The 13,479-nt window shown below is 33.1% G+C and overlaps 2 protein-coding genes across 5 annotated transcripts in view; one reads left to right on the top strand and one right to left on the bottom strand.

Annotated features, from left to right (window-relative positions):
* LOC108686053 (unconventional myosin-Va) overlaps positions 1-9,371 on the top strand; it is a 25,656-nt gene extending 16,285 nt beyond the window's left edge. The window contains exons 4-15 of one of the 4 annotated variants that reach the window (XM_018191108.1): positions 1,160-1,717; positions 2,359-2,658; positions 2,944-3,049; positions 4,010-4,196; positions 4,299-4,328; positions 4,679-4,877; positions 5,103-5,196; positions 5,313-5,345; positions 5,866-6,027; positions 6,158-6,830; positions 7,602-7,884; positions 8,163-9,371. In XM_018191108.1, coding sequence (XP_018046597.1) covers positions 1,160-1,717; positions 2,359-2,658; positions 2,944-3,049; positions 4,010-4,196; positions 4,299-4,328; positions 4,679-4,877; positions 5,103-5,196; positions 5,313-5,345; positions 5,866-6,027; positions 6,158-6,830; positions 7,602-7,884; positions 8,163-8,282 — 2,745 coding nt within the window. In that variant the 3' untranslated portion in view covers positions 8,283-9,371. The remainder of the gene's footprint in view (positions 1-1,159; positions 1,718-2,358; positions 2,659-2,943; positions 3,050-4,009; positions 4,197-4,298; positions 4,329-4,678; positions 4,878-5,102; positions 5,197-5,312; positions 5,346-5,865; positions 6,028-6,157; positions 6,831-7,601; positions 7,885-8,162) is intronic. The other 3 variants (XM_018191109.1, XM_018191110.1, XM_018191112.1) reach the window with 3 other exon arrangements.
* Positions 9,265-13,479, bottom strand: LOC108686054 (T-complex protein 1 subunit epsilon). Its single transcript, XM_018191113.1, has 7 exons — positions 13,237-13,479; positions 12,201-12,625; positions 11,905-12,097; positions 11,559-11,828; positions 11,048-11,233; positions 10,391-10,709; positions 9,265-10,122 (listed from the first exon to the last, which is right to left on the bottom strand). Exons 1-7 carry the CDS (start codon positions 13,342-13,344, stop codon positions 9,992-9,994), a joined length of 1,632 nt encoding a protein of 543 aa, XP_018046602.1. The 5' UTR covers positions 13,345-13,479; the 3' UTR covers positions 9,265-9,991.

The raw sequence follows: 13,479 nt of genomic DNA, 5'->3' as shown, positions 1-13,479 counted from the left end.
ACGGCGGATTTTCGAGAGGTATTTCTTTACGAGCGTAAATATTTTGATTCCTACTGAGATCGAACCCGGGACCTCTGGCACGATAGATCAGTGCGCTATCTGCCACGCTCGCGTTCAATATTTATAAGTTTAATAATCATATCTCTTCCTAATCTCTTGTCAGAGAGATGATCTCTGCATATATCCACTAATAGGACTTATAGTTTTTTACACTGGTTCTGAATGATATATTAGAAGAAGTTGTCATGACATTCTCAGTAGTTTGCTATTGCCAATCAGAAATAATTAATTGATCGACATCGTATCACTATCAATTCGACGTCGATCGCCATTGAATTAGCATCGATTCGACGTTGATCGACCAATCATTTCTGGTTGAGTTGTCTTCCGAAAGATAATAATCAAATAAAATTTGATATATGTGTTTTAAACACGTATGTGGATTTAAACCCGGGATTTTTGACATAGGGAGTAATCACATAACTTTCTACACTACGATCGACATAAATCATATATGTATATTTAATTAATTTACTTTATTAATATACTAGTTAATTTATTTATATAGCAGTCTGATTCTAACTTTATTATTGTTTGTACACATTCACTTTAATGATTCTCTCTTTATATATTGATTATTGTACGACAAATATTACATATCTCGATGATCGAATTGAGAGAACATCCGCTAATAGCAATAATCGACGATTTTTAATTTGTGAGATTATTATTATTTGATTTTGATTGTGTTGCAAGTCCGAAAATAATCAATGTGCAGCCATACATTTAAGATAAGTGTATTTAAAATATAGAATACATATAGAAATATTATTCCAATATCTGCTTTGACCACAAGTGGCACTTCTCTTACTTCGTTGATTAATCATCTATTTATTATTATACACTAAAAAAAAATATTCTGATTAAACCAATAAAAAGAGCCAAAAGGATAAAATTTTGATGAGATTATAGTAACTAGAAATTCTGTTTGATTTCACCTTTTTGTTGGTTTAATCAGAATATTTTTTTTAGTGTATAATAATAAATAGATGATTTAATGGAACATTTTTCTCATTGTATATGCTTTATTATCTACTTCAATATTTTTCCAATAATCGATGACTGCGTCTAAGAAACATATATGGAATTATCATTTCAGGCGAAGGAGAATCAATTCTTGAAAAATGTTCAAAATGAGATGACAGATTTGAAATGCAAGTTGGACGGCTTGAAATCCGTTGATGTTGAGAATAAAAAACTAAACGGAATGATGCAAGAAAGAGAGAAAGAGCTGAAAAGAATGGAGGAAATCCTACAACAAGAGAAAGACGAAAAAATGGATATACTGCATGATAAGGAGAGAATTGCTTTACAGAAAGGCGAGGAGAATAAGAAACTACAGCAGGAGAATGAAAGATTACGAAAGGAACTTTCGATAGCGACCGAGAAATTGAAGAGTAACCAACGCGGCGCCGAAGAGAATTTGAAATATCGACTTGAGCAAGAGAAAGATCTGCTTCGAATGGAACAAGATCAGGATCGCGGAGCCTATCAAAGATTACTCAAGGATTATCACGAGATGGAACAGCACGCGGAAATGCTAGAACAAAAACTAGCATCACAAGGAGTGCTTGGACACTCGCGCTCTTTGAGCAATGCGTCCAGTGGCAGTGGCCAAATCGCGACTACGGAAATTCCACAAGATGATCAAAACATCGTAAGTCAAGGCATATATTATTAAATAAACTAGAGAATCATTTTACATAAAAGGAATTTTAACATGCAGTAAGAATATAAAATCAGTTTTAAATAACAGCGTTCTTGCTATATTTATTATTTCTACTTCATTTTCGAATATTTATCGCAAAATATCATTTTTTATCAATCTGAAAACGAATTTTGTTAGATCATAAAAATAATCATGTAGGACGCTCAAGCTGATTTCTAGTATGTCAAAACTTTTTGTAACATCGCTTACTGTGTTTGATTGCTCTACATAATGATTTTGATAGTCCAAAAATTATTATGTTCAGATTCATATCTAGCTAAATTAAATATTTGAGCAAAGTCTTTCTGTGCTTTATAAGTGAATATTCTTATGATATCATTATAATTCCGTGTTCTACCTGAATAGCTATATTTCGTATCTCTTTATTCTTTAGAAATTCAATACTAACCAATTAATCACTTATTTTGTTATTAACAGCACTTTTAATATTGAAAATAAGTGATTAATTGATCAGTATTGATATTAGATTTGTGTAAGGGTAGATTACAATCTTCATAATTTTTAATGTTCATTATAATTGCTATTAAAATAAATTATTGGAATTACATACATCCCTATTTGTTTCTTAGGATTTCGGTTACGGTTCCGTGAGATCCACAGGTTCCTCATCGACGCCTTACTCGCGAGTGGAAACGATCGATTGGAATCAACAACGTTTGGATAGTCCACCGGATGGGGAAGTTCAATCAAATAAATCGCCTTCAGAAGCACCCGTATCTGCACACGCGCCCGTGGACATCGGTCTCGTCCTGAAGCTGCAACAGAAGCTGAAAGATGTCGAAAAAGAGAAAGGTAGATTGATTAGAATGGTCGAGGATCTGGAACGCGATAGTAACGAGGAATCTACTAGAACGCAGGATTCGTTCAGAGTAAGTAAAGGAAATTTCGAAATTTCGAAAAAGTGATTTTTCATATTAGATTTTAATTTCTCCACTTGTATTGATTTTTCATGTTAAATTCTCATTTTCGATGAGTTCTTTTTGTATCCTATTCCAATATCTATCAGTCCTCTTCTAACGTGAACTTGACTTACTCACTTAATCGATATTAAAAGATTATCGTGATAAAATAAATCCACTTTACTCCGCGCTCCATTGTCTTATCGCTATTATCACTGATTGCTATAATCACTGGGACGTATGCTTTGTTTGCAGCTCCAAGAATTGGAAATGGAGAATGCGCAACTTAAGAAAGACTTGAATTCACTGAGGAAGACTGTATCGTCTGCTAGTCCATCATCCGCGCAACAAAATCTCATGAGTAATATATTACAACTTACTATTTATTTGTTTCATTGCTTCTTTCAAGATAACTGATTTTATATTTTCAAGCATTTAAGGTACGATATAAATAAATGTATATAATATTGTATATCTGTTACTTCTGCTTTTTATTTTGTGTTAGATTTCTGCCTTCTTTTATTCTATCCTTTAAATGCTATCTTTTCATCATTTAATATTAAATATTAACTTTAACGTAGCACGTAATTTGCAATCAATAAATTTTTCTAATTATTTATTTTACACACACACACACACACACACACACACACACATTCTATATTTTACACAGCTTGTAAAATTATCTGCTCATCACGAATTCATCTCTGCTTTTCCTTTAAATGCTAAAAAATAGCTGAAGCGTGTAGAAATAATAATTTTCACAAAAGTTTAAGTAATATTAAAAGTTTAAAGCATAAATTATATATGGAAAGAACTTTTTGAAATGCTTTGCAATTCGCATATATTCGTTTCATGGTATATAATTACAAATGCTACAATGTTCTTTCTATAAATAATACTATCAAATTGCAAGATCACTAAACAATTAAATAAAACACAAATATAGAAAACTCTCTTTCTCTCTCTCTCTCTCTCTCATTTGATTAAGATAAATCTTTGTAAATATTATTAGGTACTCAAGCAGAATAAGAAGTCACGATAACGTCAAAATGACATTAAAATGAATCGGAAAATGGATTAGAAAATGATTTTTAATGATCATTTTGACATCATGACTTGTTATTCTGTTTGAGTACTTAATAATATTTTTGTAAATTTATATAATATTCAAAATTCATACAATTTATATAATTTTCCATTTATTTGTTTAACATTTCATCGACATTTGTTTAACATTTCATAAATAAAATCACTACTAAATAACTAAAATAACCTGTCTGCAAAACAGTATAATAATGCTGATATAATTATATTGTAGTACAATTTGAGGCACTACAGGAGGAACTGGAAAGGAGAAGAGAGGAGTGTATTCAACTGCACAGTGTGCTAGCTGATCATACATGTAGAATGAAGAACTTAGGTGCCAATTATGGTCGCGATGTGGACATCATAAACGAGGATGGCGAGCTGGTACTTGCCTTCGAGGCGCAGAAAAAGATTAACAGGTAACGCAAAAATATACTGTTAGCTATCGAGTGACTATTGATAAAGTGCCACAAAAACGTCTAACAGTCTTTTGTCGTTTGTGCATGCACTTCGATTTTCAGTAAACTTAAGACAAAGGCATCGAGAGGAGAGTGAGTTGAGCAGATTCACGAGCAGATTCACCCGTTCGAATGTTATTGAACTGTTCAATCAGAAAAAAAAGATTTTATAATTTCGTTATCATAAATATCTTGAAGCATTTCAAATCAGTTTTTTTTTTATTACATTAGCGAAATTAATATTATGAGTCATGCTAAATTTCATTAATTTGTATGCTGTATATTATTGTTTCTCCAATTACATTTCGATAATTATTTTATAATGGCATGATTTCATATGTTTAGCATGATTCCATTGAACAATTAATAAACGATTGAACAATTCAAGAGATTTTTAAAAATAATTTTCAAAAAGTGAAAAAGTTGATTCCTTTGTTTTTAAGGCAATTGGAAGATGAGCTGCAGGCAAAGGAAAGAAATTGGCGAATGCAAAGAGATGAGTGGCGAAATGAAATAGACAGGTTACAAGAAGAAATCGAGAAGCAACAAAAATTGCTCTCTATTAATTTAAGTAAATCGCCGCAAACTCAAGCGGAGCTTTACATGCAGTACGAAGTGGCTAGATTGACGTCTGAAAATTTGGTAAGAAAGTAATTCTTTTAAATCAAAAATGTTTATTATAAGTAAAATAATTTTTTTTAATAAAAAAAAAGTTTATTATCAATTTCAAATGATTCTGTTATGCTTTTAAATCTATTTAATTAAATCTATTTATATGTATATTTATTTTTTATCGTAAGAAAATGATATTAATTTCTCACTTATAAATATAAAAATTAATATTTATATTTGTCATTTGTATTAAAGGAACTTCAAGAAAAATACGATAAAATAGCGGAGGAGTGCAGACGTTTCAAAAAACAGTGCAGAATCCTGGCGAAACGACTTAAGGATGCTGGATGTAAGTATAATAAATAATTATATACATATTGTCAGAAATATTTAGAAACTCTATTGTTGTGCAATTAGAATTACGTTATGCATCATAAATTACTTTATTTCTTAATGCTATCAAAGACGAAGGGGAGGAACGTCCTTATATGAGAGGCGGTGAGTGCGTGACAGACATCATTATAGTCATTATTTCAATTAAATTATCCGAATAATTTGTATAAATAAAAGACAATAAGCTTTTCGATAGAAAGAAAAAAATAAAAATTGTTTCGTAAAATAGATAGTTGCTGTAAAATGGAGTAACTTGTTTCAAAATCGAGGTATGTTTGACTCAAATTTTTACCAATCTTAATAATTTTAAGTCATTTTACTTGATTTTATCTTGATTTTAAACGTGTTTAGATATTTTTAAAAATTTGAATCAATGCTATTCCAACTAGACAAAAGTTACTTCATTTTATGTAAGTTAAAAATTCAAAATTTTATGAAAAATATAATAAACTATATAGATTATATATAAACTTCATAATTATATATTCATATAAACAATTCGAATCATATAGATTCGAACAATTCGATCACACAAATCATAATTCATCATTGCTTACATATTGTGTCAAACGCAATTTCCTGAAAAGTTCGAGAATATGTCAATACAAACGTCTCAATTTTACAGTGTCTAATGCGGTGGAATACACGAACGGCTGCGTCACCGCTTCTGGTGCTCACGGAGATGGGAGTAACATGCCTATCATTCGCAAAAAGGAGAGAGATTATGAAGGAATGTTCGAATTTAGGAAGGAGGATATCAACGTAATCATACGCCACTTGGTCATTGGTAAGTGTCGGTGTTGTTTCTCGCTTAATAAATTCTCTAACGAAGATTATTCGATTATTTTTTTCTATTTCCATTATACATATGACTTTCGAATTCACAAATTTATATCCAATATTTCCGCTTCTTTCAGAGTTAAGACCCCGAATAGCGGTGACATTATTACCGGGCTTGCCGGCCTACATCATCTTCATGTGCATTAGGCACACTGACTGCATCAACGATGACGAAAAAGTGCGGTCGCTGTTAACCGAGTATCTGAATGCCGTTAAACGCGTGTTGAAGAAACGCGACGATTTCGACTCCAGGGTGCTCTGGCTAAGCAACACCCTACGTTTGTTACACAATATGAAGCAATATTCTGGCGACAAGCCGTTCCAAATCGAGAACACGCCTAGGCAGAATGAACAGTGCCTGAGGAACTTTGACCTGAGCGAGTACCGCGTTGTATTGAGCAACGTGGCTCTCTGGATTTTCAACAATCTCATCACGAATCTCAAGGAGAGAATTCAGGCCCTTACGGTACCAGCCTTGCTGGAGCACGAGGCGATATCCGTTCCGACCGACAAGACTGGACGACCCAGGTCATCGTCCATGGGCGGTGAGCCAGATTCTACACAGCAGAAATTAGACAAACTTTTGGGTGAACTGACATCGGTGCATAAAACCCTGCAGTATCACGGCGTGGATCCCGAAGTCGTAATGCAACTATTTAAACAATTGTTTTACTTCATGTGTGCCAGTGCTCTGAACAACCTGTTGCTGAGAAGCGAGCTCTGTCGATGGACGAAGGGTATGCAGATAAGGTAAGATAAACCGTTAATTCTCAATTTCATTAATTCTCAATTTTGTAGTTGTATTATATTATTCCCTTGGCTTTTTCTGACCTCTCTGTTGGAGATAGTGCTAAAACGTTATATGTATCAAGCTTTAGAATCTTTTCAAAGAGCAAAGCTCGTTTATTTTTCACTTTCAATAACGGTAGATTTATTTAGTCAATTGCACATATAAAAACGTAAGGCAGTTAGACGTAAGCAGAAATCGTAACATGAATTCGTTTCTGGCTTTATGGTCTTCTACCAATTAGCCAATTTGATTACTTATTGTCTTTTATTGACTTTTCTTAATTATGGAGCCATTTTTCGGTTCCTTAAACGCGAAAAATATAGGTGCCACTCATCAAGCCAATTACTCAACTTCGCAATTACTTATTTGATAGTATAATTATAGAAATCCGAATAATCGTTTTATAGAAAATAAATTATAAGGAAAAACTTTTTTATAGATATCTATTACTGTAGACCAATTTAATTACGATAGTAGTTAATTATTATACTTATTTTGAAGACACTGTTATTCAGTGCCTTTAGTACTCTATGTAAGTAATTGATGATTGTCTTTCAATAATAAATGTGTCAGTATTAAATTGATCAATATTTGTAGACTTCTGTAAATTTTTCTTCTTTATCAATTTTTCTAAATCAAGACTTCACAATTATTCATTTTTTAATCCTATGCATTATTACTCGCCTAATAATATTTATAGGAATTATACAATGTTTCGTTTAATATTTAAGGTATAACATGAGTCATTTGGAGCAATGGGGCAGGGACCGACGACTAGAAACCGCGTCGGAAGCTCTACATCCCATCATACAAGCGTCACAGCTTCTGCAGGCTCGCAAGACAGACGAGGACGTTAATTCTGTTTGCGAGATGTGTCACAAATTGACGGCCAATCAAATAGTGAAAATTCTGAATCTATATACACCTGTCGATGATTACGAAAGTCGAGTTCCTGTTTCGTTCATCAAGAAAGTACAAGAAAAACTGAAAGAGCGCGGCGAGAACAACGAACAAGTAAGTTTTCATCATAAGCCGATTGGAAATTATCAACAGATCTGTTTTCTACAGCTAAACTAGTATACACTTCTGGAACTTGAAATTATATATATATATATATATATTTGATATTTGAGGAAAATAAGAAAACTTTAGTCTAGTAATTTTAGTCTAGTCTAATAAGGAATAAAAAACAGATCTAATTATTCGGCAAGATGAATATTTAAAAGAAATTCGCATTTCTGGCGAATCCGAACAAATTTTTTTTCTAATACGTGACAATGATTTCTTTTCAGTTGCTAATGGATTTAAAGTACTCCTATCCCGTAAGATTCTCATTCAATCCATCAGACATTCGACTCGAAGATATCGAAGTACCCGAAGTGCTTCACTTGCCCATGCTCAAGAAGGTGTAACGCAAGCTCTCTCTAGGCGTGATACTGGTCAAGATCCCCGTACTACGGTACTATATTGTGTGTCTTTAGTTGAATTGAAAACGTTATACGCGAATAACCGAAATTCGCTTAGTCCATTTATTCATACAGGAAGTTAGTGATACCGATAATCCGGCTATGTATAGACGTTATATGTAGTATTACGCAGAGTGGCTCATCGATATCACGTTTTATATGTTTCTTTTTTACTCGTGTAATTTGTAGATTTTACGATATGTCGTCACATTCCGAATCGTATTCGCGTTCGAAGTCAATTCTGTTGTATAGATAAACGATCAGGTCTCGATAACGAGAAAGAGCGATATTTTTCATTATTGTTATTGTATAGTGTTGTCGAAATGTATAAAGAAAGGCACGAGTACGAAGTTTTTATAAGGATTTTAGATTTTATTGATCAATATTATTTACGTTAAATAATATTCTCAGAGATAAATTTCTTTTGTAAATTCGTTCTTCCTTGAAATACAAGAAGATATATGTCTCGCATTCATTTCTTTTCAAATAAAAATTGAAAATTTCTGAAAATTTAAGTTAATTAAATTTGGGAATTATGCACGTAACGAAAAATAAGTAATGACGCGATTCTTTTGTATACTTGATCCTTATGAGAATTTCGAATGTACGATAAAATTGAAAACTTGTTAAAGATTGTAATTAATATGTAAAAAGGAGACGCGAAAGAGAAAAGATATAACGACATGTTGGAAATAGATTGTATATTTTGTGATACGAAAAGGAGAGAGAAAGAGTTATTATAAAATTGTGAGTCCGATGATGGACTGATACGAATGAGAAGAAAATACGATAAGGCGACCGAAAGAAACAGTGGTATATAATTGTTGTTGTATTCTAATTTATACATTGTACATGCGATTGTATTTTGTGCCATTTTACAAGTAGATCGTACCAATATTCGTTTGTTATTTCATTCGGTCTGCCATTGTTTCGCGCATTACAAACACATTCCACAAAATAATCTCTGAAAAGCGAGAAAATAACCCTTCCCTGAAGATGTTATAGACAGAATATATTTACACACTTACACCTTGACTCGATGTGACATATTTATTTGTTCCTACAGTGAAAATATTAAAAATAAAGTCGAGGTGCTGGATAGCTCAATGGTAAAGCAATCGCTTGTTCAATTTAAAAGACCCGGGTTCGATTTCCGGTCCTGTCACCTCATATATAGAATATAAGAGAAGAATATTATATTTACTGTGATAGAATATTAAAAAGAAAGAATATTAAAAAAATAGACAACATTAAGGCAATATAAATCATACTACATATTATGATTTAAGAGATCAGAAATCCATAGAGAAATTAAAATCAATAAATATCATCAATCGCATTATTTCTTGATTCAATAACCGTATTGTGAAAAATTCTAATGTACAGTATGCAAGAGTAAATATAGGAAATATAGGAGGAAATATACAAGTGCCTGTAAATTGGGTATCGCTCAATAATTGTATTACCACATTGGTATACAAGTAAAAAATAATGAATTGAAAATTATTTCAGGTCACCTTACTATAATTTTTAATTCAATTGAAGCTTTGAATCATTATTATAAATGTAAAAATTAATACAGCACACGACAGCGAGTAGAACAAAGTATTTAATTAGTAAAACATAATCAAATACTTTAAATACAAACAAAATTTTTAGGTTTCACCGTTGTCATGTGGCGAGCGTACATCGTCAATTTTCAGTATCATCTTCACGAGCTGCGTAGCCAACAAAATTTGTTGTGTCTTGCTCGTCAGTGTTTCGATGACATTCTGTTTCTTCATATCTGTAATAAACGATTCGATGATAATTTTGTAATTACATACATACATACATACATACATACATACATACATACATACATACATACATACATACATACATACATACATACATACATACATACATACATACATACATACATACATACATACATACATACATACATACATATATATATATATATAATATATATATACCATATATGTATGTAAAAAAGTATACAATATGTATAGACAATATGTAAAGATTAATACGTAAAGATTAATACATACTCGGTGTGCCTCGATTTAAACAATCGATTCCAAGAGCGGGATTGTTGTCAGATAATTGACGCGCTTTAATCTCCGCTATAGTATCTACTGGAGAAAGGCCTGAATTTTCCGCAAGCGCCATTGGAACGCTCTCCAAAGCTTCAGCAAAAGCACGGAAGGCATATTGTTCAAAAGTGCCAATTTTATCAGCTTGTGCCATGCATGCCAGTGCGCAAGATATTTCTGCCGCGCCTCCACCGTAAAGAATCCTGCTGTCTTTTACTACATTGCGTACAGTGCACAATGCATCATGTAATGATCGTTTCGCTTCTTCGATAATCTATAAATACATAAAAATAATATCATATTCATTACAAATTCTAAGAATTATGTAAATGACATAAATAAGTGTTGCATCACAAAAAAATAAGTCCAATTAATAGAGACTCAATATATAATAAATTCAATTAACAGAATATTGAATAATTTGTATAATTGCAATGCACTACTATTGCAAGGTGTCTGGTCAATTATGTACATTGGATAAAGTACTACTGAAATTCTCCTTGCATAGAAATTATTAGACGTGTTCAAGTTGACAAGCAAGTCGAGCAATTGAACATGATTGAATCTTATATATAGATCCAATCAATTCACATTCAATCACTCGTTGCATACCATTTTGTTGCCGCCGCGAATGAAGATCGTCACAGCGCGAGAATTCTTGCATTCTTCGATGACTAGCATTCGATCCTTTGTTGTGCCAAATGTTAATTCTCTGACAACACCAGCATGGCCAAGTTTTTCTGGTGTCAATTCCTCGAAGCGAGGTACAATGCGTCCACCGGTTGCAATGGCAATTAGCTGAAAAGAAGATTTGATTTCCTTAAGTATTTAACGTACAAAATGCATAATACAACAAAAAGATTGCTATTATTTCAGGTCTCATAATCTTTGGATCATTGGAGCCACCACGAGAGCCAGATCACCAACTACCCGATTTTGAAAGCTTTTTATTTTTTCTCGAAAGTTAATATAATATTAATTTACAAGAAAATACAAATACTTTCAAAACTAAGAGTCAGTTCCCCAAACTTTCGCACCTCCTCTAGCGCTTTTTTCTCATCATTAAAGCACATTGCTATGAAAATAATTTAGAAATTAAAGAAAAATGGAAGACATTACTTACTTCAATCTCTGGACCGCCAACCCATCTAACCGCAGGCAAATTATTTTGCAACAGGAGATGGTTGGCTTCATCGTCAAAGCCCCATTGACAAATAGCCAGGGTCGTACCAGCATCTTTAACCTGCTTCACCATTTCCGTAAACTTTTCACGCTCGTAATCGCGCAAGGCTCTATAATCGTCGACTGATGTGACATCCAACTTATGTTTTGTTTTGGGTTTTGGTGGTTCAAATGGACAAGTCAAGATGGCTAATTTGACATCTTCTAACCTCTATAACATTATATAGAGATTAAATATATAACTTATTAATTATAATGTCCAACATGAAATATTTTCCGAACTTTACTTTAGGCATTTGTGGATGACTAAAGTCCTTGTCGACAACCACTCCACGTACTAAAACAGTATCTTCCAATCTACCACCGACTTTTCCTTCTATTTTGATTAGCTCAAAATTAACATCGCGAGTAACAGGATCCATAACTGCCAATACAGCTTGAACAGCTATTTCTGCCATCTGTCTATGATGCTTGTTAATGCTGCAATACATAAGAAAATTGTATGAATAAAAAAAGAATTACAAATAATTTATAAGCAATACTTTATAAGCAATAAGAGAGCAATAAGAGAATACTTCATTACATTTTTGAACCTAATGAGGTCATAGCTATGTCAATGTAAGGCTCCAAATTCTCTGGAGTTCCCTTGAAATCTTCTGTTATTGTCTTGAGATGCTCAGTCGAACATTTAGCTGCAAATTCAAAACCATCAGCGATTCTGATCGGATGAATTCCCTTGTCTAGCAACTGTTCAGCTTGTTCTAGAAGTGCACCGGCTAATACAACTACTCCAGTAGTGCCATCGCCAATCTCATCATCTTGAGAGTTTGACAATTGGACCATCAACTTGGCAATTTCATGTTCTACATCCATATTTTTCAAAATTGTTGCACCATCATTAGTTACAGTAACATCTCCATCTGAATTTACCATCAACTTATCCAGTCCCTTGGGTCCTAAGGATGTTCTAAGGATGTTAGCAACATTGCGTGCTGCCAGAATGTGTGACTATAATCAAAGAATTTCAATATTTCCTGTATTTAAAACTCTAATTCATCATACACGTCAATTTTTTATTTAACAAATTAATTTCATAACTTAAATATTAAAATTACACTTTCAAAAATTACAATTCTCTTCGAATTTAAAATAAAAAAAAATCTTGAAAATTTACACATATATCTCTCATGAAATAAATTGTGGGTTTATAATTTCGTAGCTCTTTCGCAATGTCTATCAAGCTATTGATCACCTTATATGGTCACAAAGACTCCAAGGTCTCTTAAAGAGAAACTGATATATTAATCTGGAATCTCATCCACCATTCTTAAGTTATAAGTCAAAATCCAAATAAACGAGAGAAAAAAAATCGCTTTTGTACACTCTAGCATGAATATTTCACTTTATTCATTTCCAAATCTTAAAACATCGCCATTACTGTTCACACGTGGTCGAGCGTCTTTCATGTATTTCTCGTGGTCCGGAGGAACCATAAAACGGAACTTCGGCGACGCGTCGACGAGACGTCGATTACGTACATACATCCGCAAGAGAGACTTACGAATTGACGTAAGAAACGAAACAGAAAAACGCGAATGCGAGGTTTGTCGCCATCTCACCTTGATCGCATCATGACCGGTAAGGCGTTGCTGTTTCTCCTGATTACGGATAATAATGAAGGGCCGGCCATACTCGTCAAACGCCACTGTTCCGGGTATAGCAGTCATCTTGATGACCTGGCGTGATCCCAAACGGATCGATTATTTCCTCACAAAACGGCCGTTCTTTCCAACACCAACGGTTTCCTTGATGATGTGCTGCAATATAAGCGCTGCTTGCAAATCGATGCAATCGGAACAACG

Source organism: Atta colombica, unplaced genomic scaffold (genome assembly GCF_001594045.1).
Source record: "Atta colombica isolate Treedump-2 unplaced genomic scaffold, Acol1.0 scaffold163, whole genome shotgun sequence".
Lineage (NCBI taxonomy): Eukaryota > Metazoa > Arthropoda > Insecta > Hymenoptera > Formicidae > Atta > Atta colombica.
This window is presented reverse-complemented; position numbering and strand designations above follow the sequence as displayed.